We start from the raw sequence: 20,190 nt of genomic DNA, 5'->3' as shown, positions 1-20,190 counted from the left end.
CAAAAGTAATCCTTACTACACCAGTGGTTTAATCAATGTCTTCTGAAGCAATCCAGTTTGTTTTGGGTGAGAACAGACCAAAATACAACTTTTTAAAAATAGATCTTTGCCATTGCAGTCTCTAGTCACGATCAAGATTTTCAGCTCGATTACACTTCCTAGTGCTCGACGCATGCGTTAGATGGCACTAAAATCATGATCACCAAGGAGACTGTTGTCAAGATGTACAGGGAAAGTTATATTTTGTTCTGTTTTCACCCAAGACAACTGGATCGCTTCAGAAGACATTGATTAAACCACTGGAGTCTGATGGATTGTTAAAGCTGACTTTATCTGCTCTTTGGAGCTTTTGGTCACAATTCACTTGCATTGTATGGACCTACAGAAATTTTTCTAAAAATCTTTGTTTGTGTTCAGAAGAAAGTCACACATCTGGGATGGCATGAGGGTGAGTAAAGGGTGAATTATGACTTTAATTTGAAAACATTGATGTTCAATGAAAAGGCGTGGTCAGCATTTCTGTATACAACATTTATTGACAGATGGTAAACCACATAAGCTACCAATGGCCCAGCTCAGAACTGGATGACCTGGCCCTGTAAGAGATAAATGAGAGAACAGACATTAGACACGTTTTAAAGACCAGCTGTTACACAGTTTTCTATGTGGTGTGGTGCCCAACACTGCCATTCAACGTGCTGTAGCGTCACATCAACACCCACTTTCATGTACCAAATAAAATCCCAATGCATATACACACGAACAAAGAGATACAGAGGATTGTGAATTAGCTGAATGTAGAACCTGAAACATATTCCTTTTCTGCTCTTGGCTAAACTTTTAGGATTAAGACATTAGTCAACTAATGAAATGTTCCAAGCAGTACTACCAACAAATGCTTCACCTGCTGGGGAAAACTCTAGTAAAATCAACCTACCACGGACCTCAAAAGTTAGACACTGAAAAGGCCATTCATGACTAAATGACTGGTTCCACATCTCCATGTGTGGATACAAATAATCCTGAACGCATAAGAATGCAAGTGCTTGCATCTACTCTTTACTAACTTAATTTCAATATAAGCCAAGATCAACAAACTATAGCTTAATGGAAACTGTACCCATCCGATTCTGTACCAAAAATCCCACTTTGCCTGCTTAAGTCGATCAGAGTGATGTGCAAGAGGAGTGTGTAACTGTCAGCATGCATCTGTTTTTTGTTTTTTTTTAATGATTTTACACCTGATAGAAAAATACACTCCTAGGTTTGTCATAAAAACCCATGTTATGTCAAGTCTGGTCAGCTGAAGCGTGTTCCTCTTACCTTTCTCTTCTTGTCTCCTCCCAGTTCAAAGTGTTTGCATCTCTTAATTGCCAACATTCTCTTTGAGCGGCAGTTGGGCTCCACACACTCCAGCCTCAGCACAATCTTCTTTGTGGTTTTAGCCTAAAGCAAAAGGAGGGGAACAGTTATATTTGATAAAAATATCCCTAATGTAAAAACAAAAACAGTTAGTCCAGTCCTTTGACAGACAGCCTGCCAGACTGTTGCTCAGACATGCAACAGTTTAAGGCTGCAAAACTAAAATAAAAAATGCACATTCGAACACTAACGATCATTCGAATTTTGGATGTGTGCCAAGCAATGCTGATAACTTACATTCTTGGGCTAAATCAGACGTAGTGCAACAAATAAAACAGAAATTGAGTGTCTTGATTTGTTTTAAAGGTTGAATTTCATTTTAAATTGCCACAGCATCTAAATGCATCTTTACTGCACGAGATGCTGAAAAAACAGCAAGACACGATGCAATGATACAAGACGTCCATCTAGCGCATGCTTGCAAAGAAAAAGATGGACACGTTCGGAGTGAATGTCCCCTTAAGCAGTGGTCTTTGGCGGTTGTGTCTTGAATATGACTTGCTCTCTTATCAGCATCTCACTGCATAATTAGATACGCAAATACAACTGTATTTAATAAGACACCGTGGTACCACCGGTATTATAAAGCTCGAATCTGTGGTTGTACTATAGGCAAAAGTGCAACACCGAGTTAACATGGAACAGTCTATTGAAGCATTTTTCTCATTTAACTTTTTTTACTTAAAATATTGTAGCAAATGAACTGGCTAAATCTTTTGACTATCATTTGTTGACAACCAGATAAGTTCTTTGTAATAAACGCAGGGCTGATTGGTTTATATTGGTTTGTTGTGCCCTCTTGTGGACAGTGAAGACCACGTTAATTTCAAAATCAGAGGTCTTGTAGATTTTTCACCTATTTGAAATAATGTCTTTAAAATTCTAATTGAATTAAAATTTTGGTAATATTTCAGTGAAAAATTAGAAATTACTTTTTCAGCCCTACAATGGTTGGTCATGCTTTGGTTTTGTTTATAACTTTGTTAGCAGATCACGAACACAAAATAACTGGCTATATGTCTAAAATGCAAATTACTTGATATTAACTTGTTTATATTTCTGATGTACAAGTAATTTCACTCCCACAATCAGGCTACTGTACTGAATGAGCACAGCAGCTATTGGCTTTTTGTCTTTGCTTTAGAAAAATCTGTACTTAAGTCAGTTATAGTTTTGGATTTTTAGCTTTATTTCTATATTATTTTAAATTTGGGCAGTGGTGACTTGGCGGTTCAGGCTCTGGGTTACTGACCAGACGATTGGGGGTTCAAGCCCGTTGGGCCCTTGACACCATCTGCTCCAGGGGCGCCATATCATGGCTGACCCTGCGCTCTGACACCAGCTTAGCTGGGATATGTGAAAAAAAAAAAAAATTCCACTGTATATTATTTTTTTTTATTATTGCTACCAAAGCTGAACATTTACTGGTATCATTTTAAAAAGTCTAACAATTACATTTCTCAGGGCAGTCTTGTGTTTCCTCTATCTAGTAGTATTCTTTCATTTGGATTGTAAATGTAGCAAATTTTATAATAGAGTGTGAATATATCTGTAAAGTGACAAAGTACATTTAAACTTGATCCCCATTGTATCCATATACATTTCCTTAACCTGTTGATGTGCAAATTTCCAAAAGTGTCCCACTTTGCCCATATTCACCCTAGCATATCAAAAACTAAATAATTTAAATCCATTTTTATTTTAGTTAGTCTGAGTTATGAGAAAGTATTTTAGTTTTAAGTTTCTTCCAATAATTTCAGTTTAGTAATCTGTTTATTTAGTTTACTATAATAACACTGGTAGGAGTTGGTCAAGTCTGAAGACAATTTTTAATGAAAGTCAAAAGTTCACAACAGACCACAATAAGCTACATAATACTTGTTTAATATTCCAGGATCATATTCACCCTCTCCAGCTAATAACTTTGTTTTTTCACACAATTTGCAGTTCAACTTTGAGATCAAAATTACGTCATGGCTTTCACTAAATATTGGGCAACTATTGCAGTTATCCACGTTGTACCACTTACCTTTTTTCGGAAAATAGGCTTCGTCTGTCCTCCATAACCGCTCTGCTTTCTGTCGTAACGCCTCTTTCCTGAAATAAACAGATAGAGACACATACACAATTATTGCAGGCTTTAACTCAGTGAAGTCTCACCACAGGTTTGACAATGCTCTTGCTGAACTCACCCTGGGCGTACAGAGAGTCTTTGCCCTTCTTGTACTGGGTCACTTTATGAGGCTGGTGCTTCTTGCATTTCTTGCAGTATGTCCTGCGAGTTTTCGGCACGTTCACCTGCAAATACACGCATCACAATAATCTCATCAAGTTTACAACAGCGCCGCTGAAATCAACGAAAGATGGACTAGCCCTCGAGCTAATATTAGCGTTACTACTTTTCTATAAACAAACAAAATGTAGAGATAACACATAAGAGTAGCACCGTAAAGATAAGGTTCGACAACATAAAATACAGAGAAAGCTGGTGAATCGTCAGCTTAATATCATATTCCAGTCATTTGTGGCTACAATGCAAACAGATACATCGCGACTGTGCTGCTCGACCAAAATAGGAGAATAATCAGTTCATCCGTCAGATAATCGACCCAATAAAACATTTTATGTGATCCCCAATGCGTATAGATTTATACTACAACATTTGGCAGGATCTATGTCGTTCAGACAAAGAGGATTAAAACAGATTTTGAACAAAACGTCACAGGACAATATAACGCACCATGACTGCCCTCGCGTCGCAGGAGCAAAGAGGAAGTACAGACGTCACTCAGTGCATTTTTATCACCGGGTTGCGCGCTGCATGCTGTTTCGCGATGCTGCGACCTAGTGGTCGAAATGACAACAACTCCATAGAAACTCCATAGTTACCATACTACTATTGCTATTTCTGCAGTATATACTATACAACTAAGAGTAGTATGGTAGTATGCTATTCAAAAGTCTGAGTCCTAAATTGTAATTATTGATTGGCAATTATTAATTATTTACCTTCGGGACATTTTTGTCTTTTTCATTTTTGTTTTTTTCAATCATTTTGGCTGTGGTAATGCATTTTTGGGGGAATTTTGATATTTCAACCTCAGTTCCTATAATACATTTATAATACACTGTGTACACAAAATAGTTACACTCAGGACCTTAAGGACAAAAATGTCCCCATTGAAAACCATTAAAACTGCAATATTTGATCCCAGTGCCATTAAATAATTAAATAATAAAATCACGAATTCTATGATATTATGCTTTCATTCCGGAGCCCTGGCTTCAAAATTAAAATGTTCAATATTTTCCACCAGATGGCGCCATTTTCCTCTTGTTTAGCCTATGGAGTAAATACATGCTTTTTTCCTATTTTCTGTTTGCTGTATTATAGAGCACTGCAGGCCAATTGAATAAATGATGCAGCTAAAATTGTGTGGGTGTGTTGGTATGGATGTCAGAGTGTGTTTTGTATGTGTGTATTGAGAAATGTGTGTGTGTGTGTGTGTGTGTGTGTGTGTAAAAAACAACAGTGGCATTATGTAAACAAACTGGCATTTAAAGTGTTAAAATCCTGAAAATGAATGAATATTTGGTAGTTATGTTCAGGACTGATGTTGGTTAAAAAATCTAAGTCAGTGAAAGTGGAAAAATAATATTAATATATAATGTTTTATGGCAGTTTTGTGACACGGACATTTTTGTCCTCTAAGGTACTGAGTGTGAGGGTTATTTTTTTTTTTTAATCTGACACTGCACAAAATATAATAATGCATCAAATTCATTGTTATTGCCAATCACTGACATATCCCAGACTGTGATAATCAAAACAATAAATTTCCCCTTAGCATTTAGTATATGGGAAATAGTTCATTTTTTTTGTTGTGTTTTTGTTTTTTGTTTTTTTGTTTCCATAAAAAACAACAGTGGCATTATATAAACAAACTGGCATTTAAAGGGTTAAAATCCAGAACATGAATGAATATTTGGTAGTTATAATCAGGACTGATGTTGGTTAAAAAAAAATGAACTCATTGAAAGTGAAAAATAATATTAATATATAATATTATTATGGCAGTTTTTTGATGCGGACATTTTTGTCCTCTAAAGACCTCTGAGTAACTTTTTTAAATTGACGCACAAGGGTTAAACAGCCAGCTGTCTGTGAAGACTGGACTTATTATGCAAGTTAAACTGAAGAACTAATTCATTTCTGTTTTTCAGGGTATTTGATCAGAACATAAACAAAGAACACAAACTTTCACCTAAAACACATGCACATTTTCATATTGACTATCAATTCTCTTCATCACGATAATTTTTTAAAATTTATTTTCCAAAACAAAGAACCTTTATTTTGGAAAATGACCCAACATCACAAAATTATAATGCTGTAAAGTCTCTGCAGCTAAAAAATAAAATAAAATAACGAAGTCTCTGCAACTTTGTATTAGTCCGGATGAATGTAAATGTAAAATGTATTTATACAGTGTACTTCTGCATTTTTTAGAGCTGAAAACAGAAGGTTCAAGGGTGAAAGCGTGCTGACATAAACACAATTTTAAGGGAAGGTATGAATGGTTTTACAGTGAATTAAGATATAAAACTAATCCAGGGCCCCGTGAATTTAAGCATCAGCCCTGCTTTCATGTGGTGCTACTTATTTGTCATTGTTTCACTCTTTCATGCATTTTTAAATGATTTACACACTTCCACAACATTCTGAGATGGGAAAATTGTCCTCAGTTGTGCATTGACCAATCCTTGATATTCAGAAATATAAACATTGTTGTAATGTCAATGCTTCTCAGTGAGCCGAAAATCTTTTCAGTTTCTCAGTTCAGTTGCACAGTGCTGTCAAGGAAACAGGTATTAGCAGTTACTATTAGCAATAATTTTCAGTTCAGTGTGTCATGGATACATTCAAAATTAGTTTTGCATAGGCATACCCTTTACACACATAAAAACAGATTTCAGATTAATTTATTCTCATTATTATAATGCACTGTAATGTATACCATGCCTGTGACTGCTTATTTAAGACTCACTTTTGAGACTTCTAAATTTTTTAATGGAAATACAATTTGATGCTCATTTGCTGTGTGCCCCCGGTCATCTGGGAAGTTGATATGGACTGGCACGTGCAGAATGGTGCTGGCTGGCACCATCAACATTTCGGCAATCACCAGGTCATTCCTGATGAGCACTAATGACATCCGCATGACCTAATGGCCTCAAGGTGCATTCTGCAGTGTATACTGCACACTACACCGCCCTGTTAGATGCTACTGTACATAAACTGATTGAAATAGTAAGGAAAATGTTAAAACAGGAAATTCATGCCAGCACATTCAAGGTTAAGCTTGATGTGCCATCTATGACAGCTTTAAAACATACACCTATACACACAATGTATGTCCTGGAGCTTTGATTAATAACATCTGATTGTGCATGTTAGCCTATGGCTCCCTTCATACAGATGAATGAGCTTAATTAAAGTGAAATGAAAGGAGAAAGAACAAACCTTCCTGTATGTGTGTTGAGATGTTGTTCTGGGCCAGTGATTGAGTGAGGAAAGTGTCTGTTTGGCACATCTGGCATTATAATATGTTTTTCATTTTACAATGATAAATTACCTAAAAATACATATGAGACAAGATCTTAGCGGTAGGCAGTTGCACCAATGTGGAAGCAATAAAAAGTTTTGTTTTTGAAGAACAGCGATTGTATGGGGATGCTCATCTTTTTGTTGAAGTTTATTCAAATGTTTCAGTCTTTTTTTTTATTTCAGAGTAAAATTGTGGGGTGCTGTGGGTGGAAACTGATCTGTCTGTGTTTGATCTCAACACACACACACACACACACACACACACACACACACACACACACACACACAAAATCAGTCTTACTCAGTATTTTTTGTCTTCAAAATAACATTCAAAATAAGATATATTAACTTAAGAAACAAAAACAACATTAATGAATTTATTTTAGTGAAACAATTTGCCAGTAGTGTATACAAATCTTATTTTCTCTCTGAATTAAGTTTATTTTTCTTGTTTTAAGGATAACACTCTTAGACTTAATGTCTTATGTAATTTTGATAAGATATTTTTTAGCTAGTAACAAATGACAAAAAAAATTCTGGCTTTTTTCCATGTTTATGCTGTTCTAATACAGCTATATATATATATATATATATATATATACAGGGCGGTGCCAAAAAGGAGACCTTCATTTTAATAGGAAGAGGAGATGCATTCCTTCTGACATCCAGCAGAATTAGGAAACCAAAGGTGAATATTATGTTCATATTAGTTTAAAGTTGTTTCTCTGTAATCTGGCCACATTGTGTTACAGAAAAATGACATTTAATTCATTTTAAGATTAAAATAAAAAATGTTTAATAATTAAATAGAACATTGAAAGAAATGGCTCATTTGCTAAACAGCAAAATATTAGCAGTATTAGCACTTGAAGGTTAAAACATGGTGGGGTAGATTGGAGCGGGCCACAGCTATGGAGATGCAGTGGCACTACAGCATAGTACTAAAATTAGACTGGTGGTTTCTGCCTAATTGTTTATTAAAGGTGCAATATGTAACAATTTTCATGTAACATTCGCCCTTTTTTTTTACCAATGTGTGAACGGCTTGTAACACAACTTAAAAAATGAGCCCTTCCCGGATTTCCTAGGTTGCCTATTAAAGCCTGTAGACTAATTTTCATGCGAAGGGAGCGGGTCGCTTTTGCCAGAAAAATCCAAAGGATGTGACGTTTATGCGCACTCCCGAGAGCCTTAGTATTAGCCTCAGTATTAGCTTCTCTTCCGCTATTCAACAGCGACAACAAACTGCAACACTTGGTAACGTTATCTTAGAGATAGAATCCATCAAACGGCTAGCTCCCAGCACTACACCAACTCCTACACAAACTCAGAGTAAGCCAAAAAACAACAACAATTATCTACTGAATCCCGTCTGGCTAAGCGGGAACGTGATCGTGGTCGAGCGAAAACTAGAGTGAATATCAGCAGGGCATTTGATTCGAATATTTATAATTGATTTGAAACTTCGTTCGGTTTTGGGGATCAAAACCGACCCTGAACTGGCATTCTTCTTATTGGACAGGTAAGCTTACATAACTACAAAGCATGTGAAATATAGTGCCATAAGGATTGATCTGTGTACTTTTAGCTAAACTACAATAACACATGAAATGAATGCTAGACAATGTTCAAGATAATGCAAAAAGCTCCATTCATAAGTGTAATGTAACTCGGTTATACAGAAAATATATACATTCTATTATTATAAAACAATAGCTCATCGATATATCAAAATGACAGTTGTGATGGAATCACATCAATACTGAATTGTGTCAACATGTTTATAATGTACAGTCTATTTTATAAACAGCTACTGTCATCATCCACCAAATTTAGCTAACAGCTATTGATAAAGCTGGCTAGCTAGCTAACGCCGACATAGGCTATCGTATAAATGCAGTCAATGTATGATGCAAAGAAAAATGATTACTTCAAACTACAGTCTAGCAAAGTCAAACCTATATCAACACTTTGTTTTAGCCCTGTTCCAGCACTGGAGAGTCAAATAAAATATACAGTCTCAAAGTTTGTAGTAAAACAATCATAACTGTAATTTTAATTATGCTACCTCATCTGTCAGCATGATGCCAGTGAATCATTTTGTCTCTTTGTACGTTACGTCATTGTTTTTGTCGATGCTCGCTCGCTAGCGTCCCTATGGAGTGTGTGCAGGAGCGCGAGCATAAGCAACATGTAGCTGGCTGCAGTTCACTTAACGGCCACAGGTGTCATTAATAACAAGGGTTTCTGAATCTTACATACTGCACCTTTAAGCTAGATAGAAACACAGTCAGTGCAACTTTTTGATTGTCCCTCAAAAAAAATTGTTTATTCAATCGAATTTATTTTACATCAGAAAAATATGTAAAACCAAAGAAATCAAAACTTTACCAACACCTATAGCTGTGTCTGAAACCGCATACTGTCACAGTATGTACTGTATTTGATGAAGGACACATTTCTCCACGGGTAAAACAGTACGTACTTTAGGTATGCATGCAAGTAGTATGAATAGATTTTGGACATACTTCATCCGGGGACGTTGGCATTGTCTCGTGACCCGATTATATGACGTAAGAACAACAACCACAAAAGCTATCTGCCCTAGTTTTGTTAAACAAGTGCCATTTAAGCATTAGGAACAATTATCTTGGTATATATGGTATATACAACGTACAGTGGAGAAAAGCCATCCGACTTGCGATTCACCGTCGCTCCTTTAAATCCAGTGTTTTGAACGCAATGTCGCCTCAGCTCCCAAGGGATTATGGGATTGTTAAGTGTCCAGTCAATCTGCACTTCAAAATCTTGCCGGAAATAGTAGGTCATCTGGGTATTTCTCGCTTCATGATTACTGTGGATTCGGACATACTACTCCATTGGCATACTGTTTTTTGGCATACTATATAGCAGGGATATATGTATATGGATGCAGTGGATGTACTGTAGCTATATTTCAGCAGTGTTCAAATTTGATCAGAGCTCTTGGAGGTTCCCCTTACACCCCCTTAGGTGTACCAACAATCATAAATCCAACCCATAAATAAAAGAAGGACTATATCTTACCTTTATTGTGAGGTGAAAATGAAGATCCACTCTGACAGTGTCACTTAGTCGCTGTCTGTAAATTCCTTCAGAAAACAGCGCCAGGCGCACTTGGGGGTACTTAGAATTTTCCGATGTAACAATTATTAATGTAACAGTATTCTAATTCTGAAGAAACACCAGGGGACCCTCCAAGTAAAAATGATATATTGAATTTCAGTTAATCACAACCCAAAAAAAATTATGAATCATATCAAGGTAAAACTCGATATTTAGAAATTTCCATGTGATCATAAATTAAATGACCCGTCAAACATCATACTCTTTCTATCACTTGTTTTTTTTTTCATAAATTTAGCTTTCTGAAATGTAAGTACTGGAATACCTGGAAAATCACCTTGTTTTGTTAAAAAGTGCTTGAAATTAAAACGGACCATTTCTTCCATGTAATGTGTGTCCATCAAATATGAAATCCACCAACTCGACTTTTATTGAATAATGTGTCTTTATTATTCCTTTCTGTTCTTTTCATTTCTGGCAGATAATTTGTTTTTTAAATAAACATTATTTCTAATCAGACATAGCACAAATGCAATAAACAATCCGAGAGACTTTTCTTGTTAACTGGAACACTGAGAGTGTGAGATTGTGCTTGTTGAACACTTAAAGTGACAGTACCATTTTAGCACTTGTTATACAAATGAATGTAAACTCAGTGTTATTACTTGTTAAATTGTACACATTATTTCAAACAGTGAATGCTCATATCATTATTTTATACTGTATACTGAATAATCTTATGATAAAATATGAATTGTTAGAATGTAGAATGTTTGTATATATATATTTTTTAAATGTAATTATAATAATGATTACAAAACAAATGATTAAAAAATAAAATACACACTTTCACATATTCTTTCTAGACAGGTTCTGTTCAGTTCTATTGCTTGTTCTGCATCTGATCAGCCTGAATGTAGCCCTCTTTTTTGAAGGCACATTTGTTTGTGATCTTTTCTTAAAGAGAAAGGTATATGAGACACTGTAATTATACTTTGAGCATTTATATTGTGTATTAAAGAGCTTTATTTTTATAAAAATTATAATATAATTATACATTTTTTTTCAAAAACTAAAAAATGTTCTGTCATATTTGTCATTTAAATGTTATTATATCGAATCGCGAACCTTATATCGTACATCGAACCGAATCATGAGATAACCATATTGCCCGAATTTGCATCTACACCCGTGGACCAGCTTTGATGAAGGGCGTTAATGTGTTTGAAAGGTAGACTGTCAAATGATTTCCTGCTTACCATTGTAGCACTAGAGCAAAGGTGGTATTTATAATTAAGTTGGAGGTGACATTCTCATTCTAGTGAGCATTATACTGGACAAAAAAATGTATTCCATTTAAAAGCTATCGTATGGTTTTAGAAGACTTGGAATGTAGTGCACAAGCTGTACAGACTACTTTTATAGTGCTTTCCCTTTCCTTATCCTTTTATGTTCGATGGATAAAATAAAAGCATATGGGTTTTGAAACGACATAGGATTAAGCAAATAATGACATGATTGATTGTTGAGTGAACAATTCCTTTAATATTCTTGTGCAAACCATGGACCCATTAGACTGGCAGAATTCCAAAATCTGAAAAGATGGTGCAAAAATTAAACAAGCACACACGATTTCATACTTATTCTGTGAGGCTCACATTAAACCAAAGCCCATAGTTAATAACAGTGATTGTTTTAATGCTTCTTCAATTGTGTCTGAAGCCAAAATATGAATGGTTTGTTCTGCAGACGTATTCCTGCCCAAACCTCTGTTTCCTGGGTGTGTATTTCTAAAACATGTGGCTATCTCTTTAAATTTGAAGCAGCTCTCACTCAGCTGTTTGCAAATGATGACAGCTGCCTTATACATACACAGTCAAGAATCAAGATATCTCACATTGAACCACTGTATTTCCCTATGACCTTTGTAATTACATGGTCCACCTCCAGTTCAACTGCCTTCCTCCCCCTCAACGCACATGTAACATACACTCACACACACATACGACCTCTGCTCCCTCTTTCCTGTGTGGCATCTACCCAACGCTGCTGCTGAGGCTGTGACCTCCAATGCCTCAGCATCCCTGTGGTTGTTTTCTAAACCGATCTGTTCTCCTTTTCTTACTGTCCCCATAACACACACACACACACACACACACACCCGCCCCCACTGTGCAGCTTAACGTCCCTTGTGACACTGAAAAATGTCGCCCACTTACTCTTCTCTTTTCCTTACACCTGTCTCTCTCCCTCTTTCTCTTTTCCACTTTTCTGTATGTGTATTTCTCCTATTTCTCTCTTTCATATCTTTCTGCTCTCTTTTTAGCTAACATCCCACCCTGTGCTGTCACACTCTCCTTCTACCTAATTTTTCCCTTTCTGTCTCTGCTACCCCACCCCCCCTTGCCTTCATCCTCTACCACCCCCTCCCTATTTCCCTCTCTTTCTCTCTGCCTCTCCCTCCCTCCCTCACTCTGAGGCACTGCAGTAAAGTCTGTTGAAAGGATTGAGGCGGTTTTCTCTGCTCTGCGCCGAGAGTGAGAGAGAGACTGCAGCATGCTGCACTGCAATCACACTAGAGCACATGAGAAGCTGCCCACAAAAGCACATGTGTGTGTCCATTTGCAGCCATTGGATTCTCTGCAGCACAGACATTTGGTGTGTGAGCTCATTCAAAGACGATAACGTGTGTCTTTAGGTGTCTAAATTTGCTATCTCTCCCCCCTCCCGCACACACATCCCCAACATACACGCGCATCAGCGACTCCTCCCACTCTTTCTCCAAACCCCCCATCCATCCAGGTCTACAGCAGGACGGTGTAGCGTTCTGGATGCAGCTCTGAAACTAGAGCTTCAACCTGACACAGACGCACGCACGCACACCGGCAAAGACGCGCTGTTTTGGTTCTCCTTTTGTCGCTGGAGGATTATAATACTGCAGTTTTTTTTCAGGAAACAGCTGGACTCATAGAGACTGAAGATTCTCTAGGAGACCGAACGCTTTGGTGTGCATCTGTGTGTGCGTGCTGGTTGTTTTTTCGGAAAGCTGGACTGACGCACGGATACTGCAGTAGAACTGCAGGGGCCTGGATGCTAACCTGGAGGACATGAGGACCCAGTGGATCTCCCGCCCCTGAGCTCCAAACCCCACTGCTACTGCTGCACATTCTGCTGAGGTGCTACTCTCTCCTCTGCTTAGGAGATTTTTGGTGTGTGTGTGTGTGTGTGTGTGTGTGTGTGTATATGTGTGGTGGAGGTGAATGGGTTTTTTGCTGAGCTGCAACGTTGCATTAAGGCAGCAAAAGACGTGTTTGGGTTAAAAGGGCCTAGTCCTGTTTTGCTTTATTTGTGTGCATATACGTGTGTGTATATGATGGCTGATAAAAGATAGTGACAGAGTGTCGTAGCTGTCTGCTGACTGCTCTGTGCATGTGTGTGGTGTAGCTGAGCACAGCTCTCAGAGGCCGAAAGGATGCTGACAGCTCGTGATGGAGCTCGAGATGAAGCACAGAAGCTGCACAGGAAATGGATGAAGCACCAGGCCTTCATGGCCGAACTGGCCCGCAACAAAGAATGGCTTGCCAAGATCGAACAGGTGAGTCACAAGAGCTGAAATTAAAGAAATAGAGAATGGGATGGGGAAAGAGGAGAGAAAAATGTATATACAAGCATAAGGTAACTCTGAAGGGGCAAAATCCTTTCCAACACATTGACTAATTTTTACATGTGACCTTAGCAAACAGGGGGAATTCAGGTAAATTGGGGCATTTATTTTCATTTTTCTGTACTGAATATAAATATATTGTGACAAGCTTATGTATAACATTTCTAAGAGCAAGAGTATGCAGCTTAGATTGCTTCCTCTTCATATAAATCACATTCTCCTTGTTAATAAAGGCAAATGCTGCTCATACTCTGGGAAGTGTGCAAGAGAATACAGAGAGATTTTGGGTAAAAACAATAAAAAACACATTAACTGAGGATGGATTGATTCAGGACAGATTCAAGATTGGGTGAGAATGGACATTTTTGAGGATTGGTTGTGGATGGCTATAGGATAGATTTGGGATTGATTGGGGATGAGCTGAGGACAGATGTGGAACTGGTTACCAATGGATTCAGGAGATATTCAGGATTGGTTGAGGACAGATTTTGGGTTGGTTAAGGATGGGTTGAGGGTTGGTTGTAGATTGGTGAAGAATACATTCAGCTTTGGTTTAGGATGTGTTGAGGACATTTAGGATTGTCTGAGGATGGACTGAGAACAGATTCAGGATTGGTTGATGATGGGTTTAGGACAGATTTTGGATCATCTGAGGATGGGTTTAGGATAGATTGAAGATTGGTTGAGGAGAAGCTGAGGATAGATTTGTTATTGGTTGAGAATGAATTGATATTCAAGATTGAGTTGATAATGGCACACAAAAGAGGGTACATATGGTCATGGAAAATTGTAAAATAAATTTCTATTGTAAATAATATTTTTTCTAGTTATGCTCCACTCTTAAAAGGATAGTTCACCCAAAAATGAAAATTCTCTCATCACTTAATCACCCTCATGCCGTTTCAGATGTGTATGACTTTCTTTCTTCTGCATAACACAAATGAAGAGTTTTAGAAGAACGGCTCAGCCCTGTAGGTCCATACAATGCATGTGAATGGTGGCCAGATCTTTAAATCTCCAAAAATGACATTAAGTCAGCATAAAGTAATCCACATGTCTCCAGTGGTTAAGTCCATATCTTCTGAAGCAATATGAGAAGTGTGGGTGAGAAACAGATTAATATTTAAGTCCTTTTTTATTTTTTTAAATTATAAATCTCCACTTTCACTTTTCATCTTCTTCTTTTGTTTTTTGGCAATACGCATTCTTCATGCATATCACCACCTACTGGTCGGGGCTGGTCAAAGGTGGAGACTTATTTTGAAAAAGGATATAAATATTGATCTGTTTATCACCCACACCTATCATACTGGCTCTGATTTAACCACTGGAGTTATGGATTACTTTTATGCTGGTTTTATTAGATTTTTTGAGATTCAAAGTTCTGGCCACAATTCACTTGCATTGTATGGACCTACAGAGCTGAAATATTCTTCATTTGTGTTCTGCAGAAGAAAGAATGTTATACACATCTCGGATGGCATGAGGGTGAGTAAATTATGAGAACTTTCCTTTTTGGGTGAACTTTGGATGAATTGGCTAGAAATTGCTCTTTGTGAGTCCAGTCTCTTTAAAATGTTCTTAATAATCCTTATCCAGTAATCCTTGCAAAAGGAAAATGGTTATGGAAAGTTGGGTAATGGAAATAAAGATCAGTTGTGAGAAGAGAGGAGGGGCCTGTAAGATGTTCTCTTGTTACTGTCCTGATACAACCACACAGTGTTCACATCTGTTTGTGTTTGAACATTTTATTTTGAATGTCAGTTGCAACTAAATGTTGTCTTTGATGCATGTATGATGTATTAAAGCACAAGCTCAGGTTTAGTTGGACTATGGTGCCCTGCGATACAATCATTGATCCCATGTGAACTGTTCTGGTCTGGCACATGCTGTCCCGATACACCACAAAACACTTTACTCATGCTCATATTGTTCCAAACCCATATGACTTTCTTTGTTCTGTGGAACAAAAAATATGAGATGTTAGACATAGTGTTAGCTTCGGACACCATTCACTTTCGTTGTATGGAAAAGAGATGCAATGAAAGTGAATTGTGACTGAGGCTGTCATTCTGCCTAACATCTCCTTTTGTGTTTTAAGAAAAAAAGAAAGTCATACCAGTTTGGAACAACCAGAGAGTGAGCAAATTATGACAGGATTTTCATTTTTGAGTGAACTATCATTTTTATTTGATTAGTATGTAAATAAGTCTAAAGGTGTGTAGGTATTTGATGGTGTGTCTGCAGGAATGACTGATTACAGGAAATAGCAAGGAACCTTGTGGCAAGATGCATCATGTGTGTTGCTCCATGACTGCATAGACACTGAAATTGTTCTCCTTTCATGCTGACAGCGGTTGGAAACCTGCCGAACAGCCATACTGATATGTGCTAAATGTTTCATTAGTGCCAAACTGTCACGAAAACAGCACTATGCATACACACGTGCAAATAAATTAGAATCTGCAAGACTGCAATAGAGAGTGCAATGGCATTATATACATAGTGCAGAATATCAATATGTTACATGCTTCTGGCCCATGAATGAATGTGAATGAATGTAATGTTACATATATTCATTTATTTATGACACATGTGTTTACATGTATGTATGCTGTAACATGCAGTGTGGACATGGCTGCTAGTATGTGGTAGTGTTGGTTAGGTTGGGTGTGTTCCGTTTGTTTTAGATTGTGGTTCCGCAGTGATGTTTGTTGTTGTGAAGAAGATCTAAACAGCTTAAAAAAGAGCTCTACCAAAAGGGTTGCTGCTGTGGTCAATAAAGTGTTTGTATAAGTTGTATTTTCAGATGCATTATACTGCTTTGATGATTTGGTGTTTAATAACTCAAATATTGTTAGTCTTCACTCTGTGCATCCTGTGTACTTGTGGTGGATTAGATGTTGTGGGCCTGCTGCTGTTATTTTTTGGCCTTGTTTTCCCTTCTCATGTTTCTTTTGATGTTTCATTCTGTGTGGTGCAACAATTAAACTGTGATTTTATTTACAGTTCACCAAAGAATAAGTCACGTAAAAATGCTAAGACTTTACAGCCTTTGGGCATGCCCTATATTTTTTTGCTTTGCAGAGAAACAATTAAGCTAATCTTTATACAAGCTGATTTTAAATGTCACTCTTGTTTGTTTTCTGATACTTATGTGTCAGAGATTGCCTGGTGGTGCACCCCACTTGCTGGAATTATTGATGACAACAATCAGTCATCAGCCAGCAATTTTCCTGGTTTATACCATAAAAAGTCTTATTCCCTGTTAAAAAGACCAGCATTGATGGTCACCAGCATATGTTGTGCATAGGACGCTGGTGTTTCCACCAGGCTTCTTTACTAGCTTAACTTCCAAGACTACATTCTAAATGGTAATGCTCATCAACCAGCATGGTCTTTCTGGTGAAGCTATTTGACCAGTATTACTATCTAGATCTGCACCAAACCAGCATAAACCAGCTTGAACAAGCAGTGCCATGTGGCAACAAAGACTAGTTGTTCTGTGCACAGAGTTACGATGCACCGATATATCAGAAAATCATCAGTATTGGCCGTTAAAAGCAATTATCTGCACTATTGGACATCGGCAGATTATTTTAAAAATAGTCGATGATCGGTGGCCTGGGTAGCTCAGTGAGTACTGACGCTGACTACCACCCCTGGAGTCACGAGTTCGAATCCAGGGTGTGCTGAGTGACTCCAGCCAGGTTTCCTAAGCAACCAAATTGGCCCAGTTACTAGGGAGGGTAGAGTCACATGGGGTAACCTCCTCGTGGTCATGATTAGGGGTTCTCGCTCTCGATGGTGTGCTTGGTGAGTTGTGCGTAGATCGTGGGGAGTAGCATGAACCTCCACATGCGGAGTCTCCGCAGTGTCATGCACAACGAGCCACGTGATAAGATGCGTGGATTGGCAGTCTCAGAAGTGAAGGCAACAGAGACTTGTCCTTCGCAACCCGGATTGAAATGAGTAACCGTGCCACCATGAGGACCTTCTAAGTAGTGGGAATTGGGCATTCCAAATTGGGAGAAAAGGGGATAAAAAATAAATTAAAAAAAATAGTCGATGAATAAGTATTTCCTGTCAATCAAATGGAGGGGCAGAAAACATGTCAGACAATTAGCCTACATTTCGTGCTGTCTGCAGGAGCTTAGGCAGAAACTTTTGGGTGGGTGGGCCAAGAAATATGAATGATTTCATGACATATGTAAAAATAACATATATATATATATTTTTATTTTTTATTTTTTTTAATGTTTAGCTAATTGTTTCCAGGACATTTAGGACATTAGCTACTTAAGGTTGTCTACTTTAAGAATACTAAAAAATCAAACAACAATAGTCCTGCCTTTATGCAGTAGGCCTGCAATCAGACATTTTTTATTTTATTTTACATGCATAAAATATGGAATCTTACTTGTGGCTGAGAATAGGTGTTCATTATTATATGGGGATTCAGGAGATTTACCCTAGAATTTTTTTGAAAAACAGAATGGTCATTTTAACCAGAATGGACCAATTTTTTCACTAAACAAATTAAAATGATGGATAAAATTGTTGCTATGTCTCCGTTATGTTTTAATGTTAATAAAATTACTTATTTTCTCTTATGGTGCCACTGCGTTGCAGCTCTACTCAGAGGGGGAGAGACGCTGCTGCGATATAGAGGTAAAAGTGAAAAAGAATAAAGGAAGCATTCCAAGGTTCACATTACTTCTGAATGTTTCCCAAAGTTATGACATATAAATTAATAGCAATAAATGAACACATATGATATTTGGAAGTAATATCATTTTATTTTAGTTGTACGGTGAAAAAAAGAGGCTGGAGTTTAAAAGTCTTAGGAGTTTTGAGAGCATTTTATCATCCCAAATTATTTATTTCAGAGTATCTTATTTTTGTCACCATGAATTTTATAGCCTACAGACCTTACTTTGAATTAAGTGACAATCACAGCAGAGGTGAAACTACCGTTACACTTTTTTACATAACTAATTTGATTACACAGTTTAAAGCTTGACACAGCAAGGAATATGATGAGTTTGTTAAAGCTAATCTGGAGGCTGCTTCAGCAAAAAAAAATTATGTTAGTTTAACACGAGGCAATTCAGAATTTAGTTCATGTTAAGAATGTTAATGATGTGCTTTTTGTTTAAAGTGTTTTGTTTAAAACTGAGACCAGTTAGTCTGAAATATGGAAGAAATGTGGAGACATGGGTAATAAAATAATTTGTTACATTTCTTTTCAAATTTGTGTAATTAGTTATCAGTTTTTTGAAAACCTATCAGTTTTGGTATTGGTTTTGGCACAGTGTGTCATCAGATTTAATTATCAGCACACACATTTTGTATTGGTGCATATCTAGTATAGGACATCACAGTCAGATTATATGTTGGGAAACTATAATGTCATAGCATGACATAATATCCACAATTATAATGAATGTCATGTGCTGAAAAAACATTTATTCCCTTGATCTGTAAATGCCAGTGAAGATCAGCAGCTCTTTGGCTACTGTATGTGGGTGTGACAGTCACATATCTCCAGGCCCTTTCATGAAACTAGTTTTTAATGTTGTTGTGGTACCTCAATGCATTTTCAATGCATTGTTCATGTTCAAGCAATTTCAGTGGACCAAATCAAGCATTCTAACCAACTGCATGAGTGAAATGGCTCTTTCTGCTCTGAATGCTGCAGTGAATTAGATCTCACACTCACCAGCATGTTTATTGAATATTCTGTGTTGCTTCTTAGATAATTGTTTTCTGGCCCACTGAGTAAAGTCAGAGTTTCATCTCTGTGTGGTATGTGTTTGACTTTGAGTTGTCAGATGGTTCGCTCAGTCTGGTTTGAAGAAGGAGAGTCTAATTCTGCTTTCTGTGCAATCTGGAACATACTTCCTTTTCTCTCTCTGCACTTCAGGATTTTGTTTCAGGACTTTAGCTGTGTCAGAAATCTAGGATCTATTTTACAGTTATGGAGGTCATTCTAGAGTTATATATATATTCTGGAATAAATTAAAGGGATAGTTCACCCAAAAATGAAAATTCTCTTATAATTTATTCACCCTCATGCCATCCCAGATATGTATGACTTTCTTTCTTCTGCAGAACACAAGCGAATATTTTTAGAATAATATCTCAGCTCTGTAGGTCCATTCAATGCAAGTGAATGGTGGACAGAACTCTGAAGGACCAAAAAGCACATAAAGGCAGCAAACAAGTAATCCACATGATTCCAGTGGTTAAATCTATAAAAAAGATAAAAAAGGGACCTTAATATTGATCTGTTTCTTACCACACCTATCACATCGCTTCTGAAGATATAGATTTAACCACTGGAGTTATATGGATTACTTTTACACTGCCTTTATATGCTTTTTGGACC

General features: G+C 37.2%; 2 protein-coding genes across 3 annotated transcripts in view; one reads left to right on the top strand and one right to left on the bottom strand.

The window, feature by feature from the left end:
* Positions 1 to 516: 516 nt before the first annotated feature.
* On the bottom strand, positions 517 to 4,224 carry LOC127428115 (60S ribosomal protein L36a). The gene is made up of 5 exons (XM_051676208.1): positions 4,163 to 4,224; positions 3,615 to 3,720; positions 3,452 to 3,519; positions 1,324 to 1,446; positions 517 to 596 (listed from the first exon to the last, which is right to left on the bottom strand). Exons 1-5 carry the CDS (start codon positions 4,163 to 4,165, stop codon positions 576 to 578), a joined length of 321 nt encoding a protein of 106 aa, XP_051532168.1. The 5' UTR covers positions 4,166 to 4,224; the 3' UTR covers positions 517 to 575.
* An 8,768-nt stretch (positions 4,225 to 12,992) lies between these two features.
* Positions 12,993 to 20,190, top strand: part of LOC127419538 (spectrin beta chain, non-erythrocytic 4-like) — a 38,087-nt gene continuing 30,889 nt past the window's right edge. For both annotated transcript variants that reach the window (XM_051661021.1, XM_051661028.1), the window contains exons 1-2: positions 12,993 to 13,311; positions 13,580 to 13,730. In XM_051661021.1, the coding sequence (XP_051516981.1) occupies positions 13,608 to 13,730 (123 nt within the window). In that variant the 5' untranslated portion in view covers positions 12,993 to 13,311; positions 13,580 to 13,607. The remainder of the gene's footprint in view (positions 13,312 to 13,579; positions 13,731 to 20,190) is intronic.

This window comes from Myxocyprinus asiaticus, chromosome 3, assembly GCF_019703515.2.
Source record: "Myxocyprinus asiaticus isolate MX2 ecotype Aquarium Trade chromosome 3, UBuf_Myxa_2, whole genome shotgun sequence".
Classification (NCBI taxonomy): domain Eukaryota; kingdom Metazoa; phylum Chordata; class Actinopteri; order Cypriniformes; family Catostomidae; genus Myxocyprinus; species Myxocyprinus asiaticus.
This window is presented reverse-complemented; position numbering and strand designations above follow the sequence as displayed.

What these genes read in the sequence shown, in the direction of transcription:
- LOC127428115 (XM_051676208.1), bottom strand. An exon ending in AGACTCTCTGTACGCCCAGG is followed by an intron (nt 3,520 to 3,614) that starts GTGAGTTCAGCA and finishes TGTTTATTTCAG; the next exon opens with GAAAGAGGCGTTACGACAGA. An exon ending in GAGGAGACAAGAAGAGAAAG is followed by an intron (nt 597 to 1,323) that starts GTAAGAGGAACA and finishes TATCTCTTACAG; the next exon opens with GGCCAGGTCATCCAGTTCTG.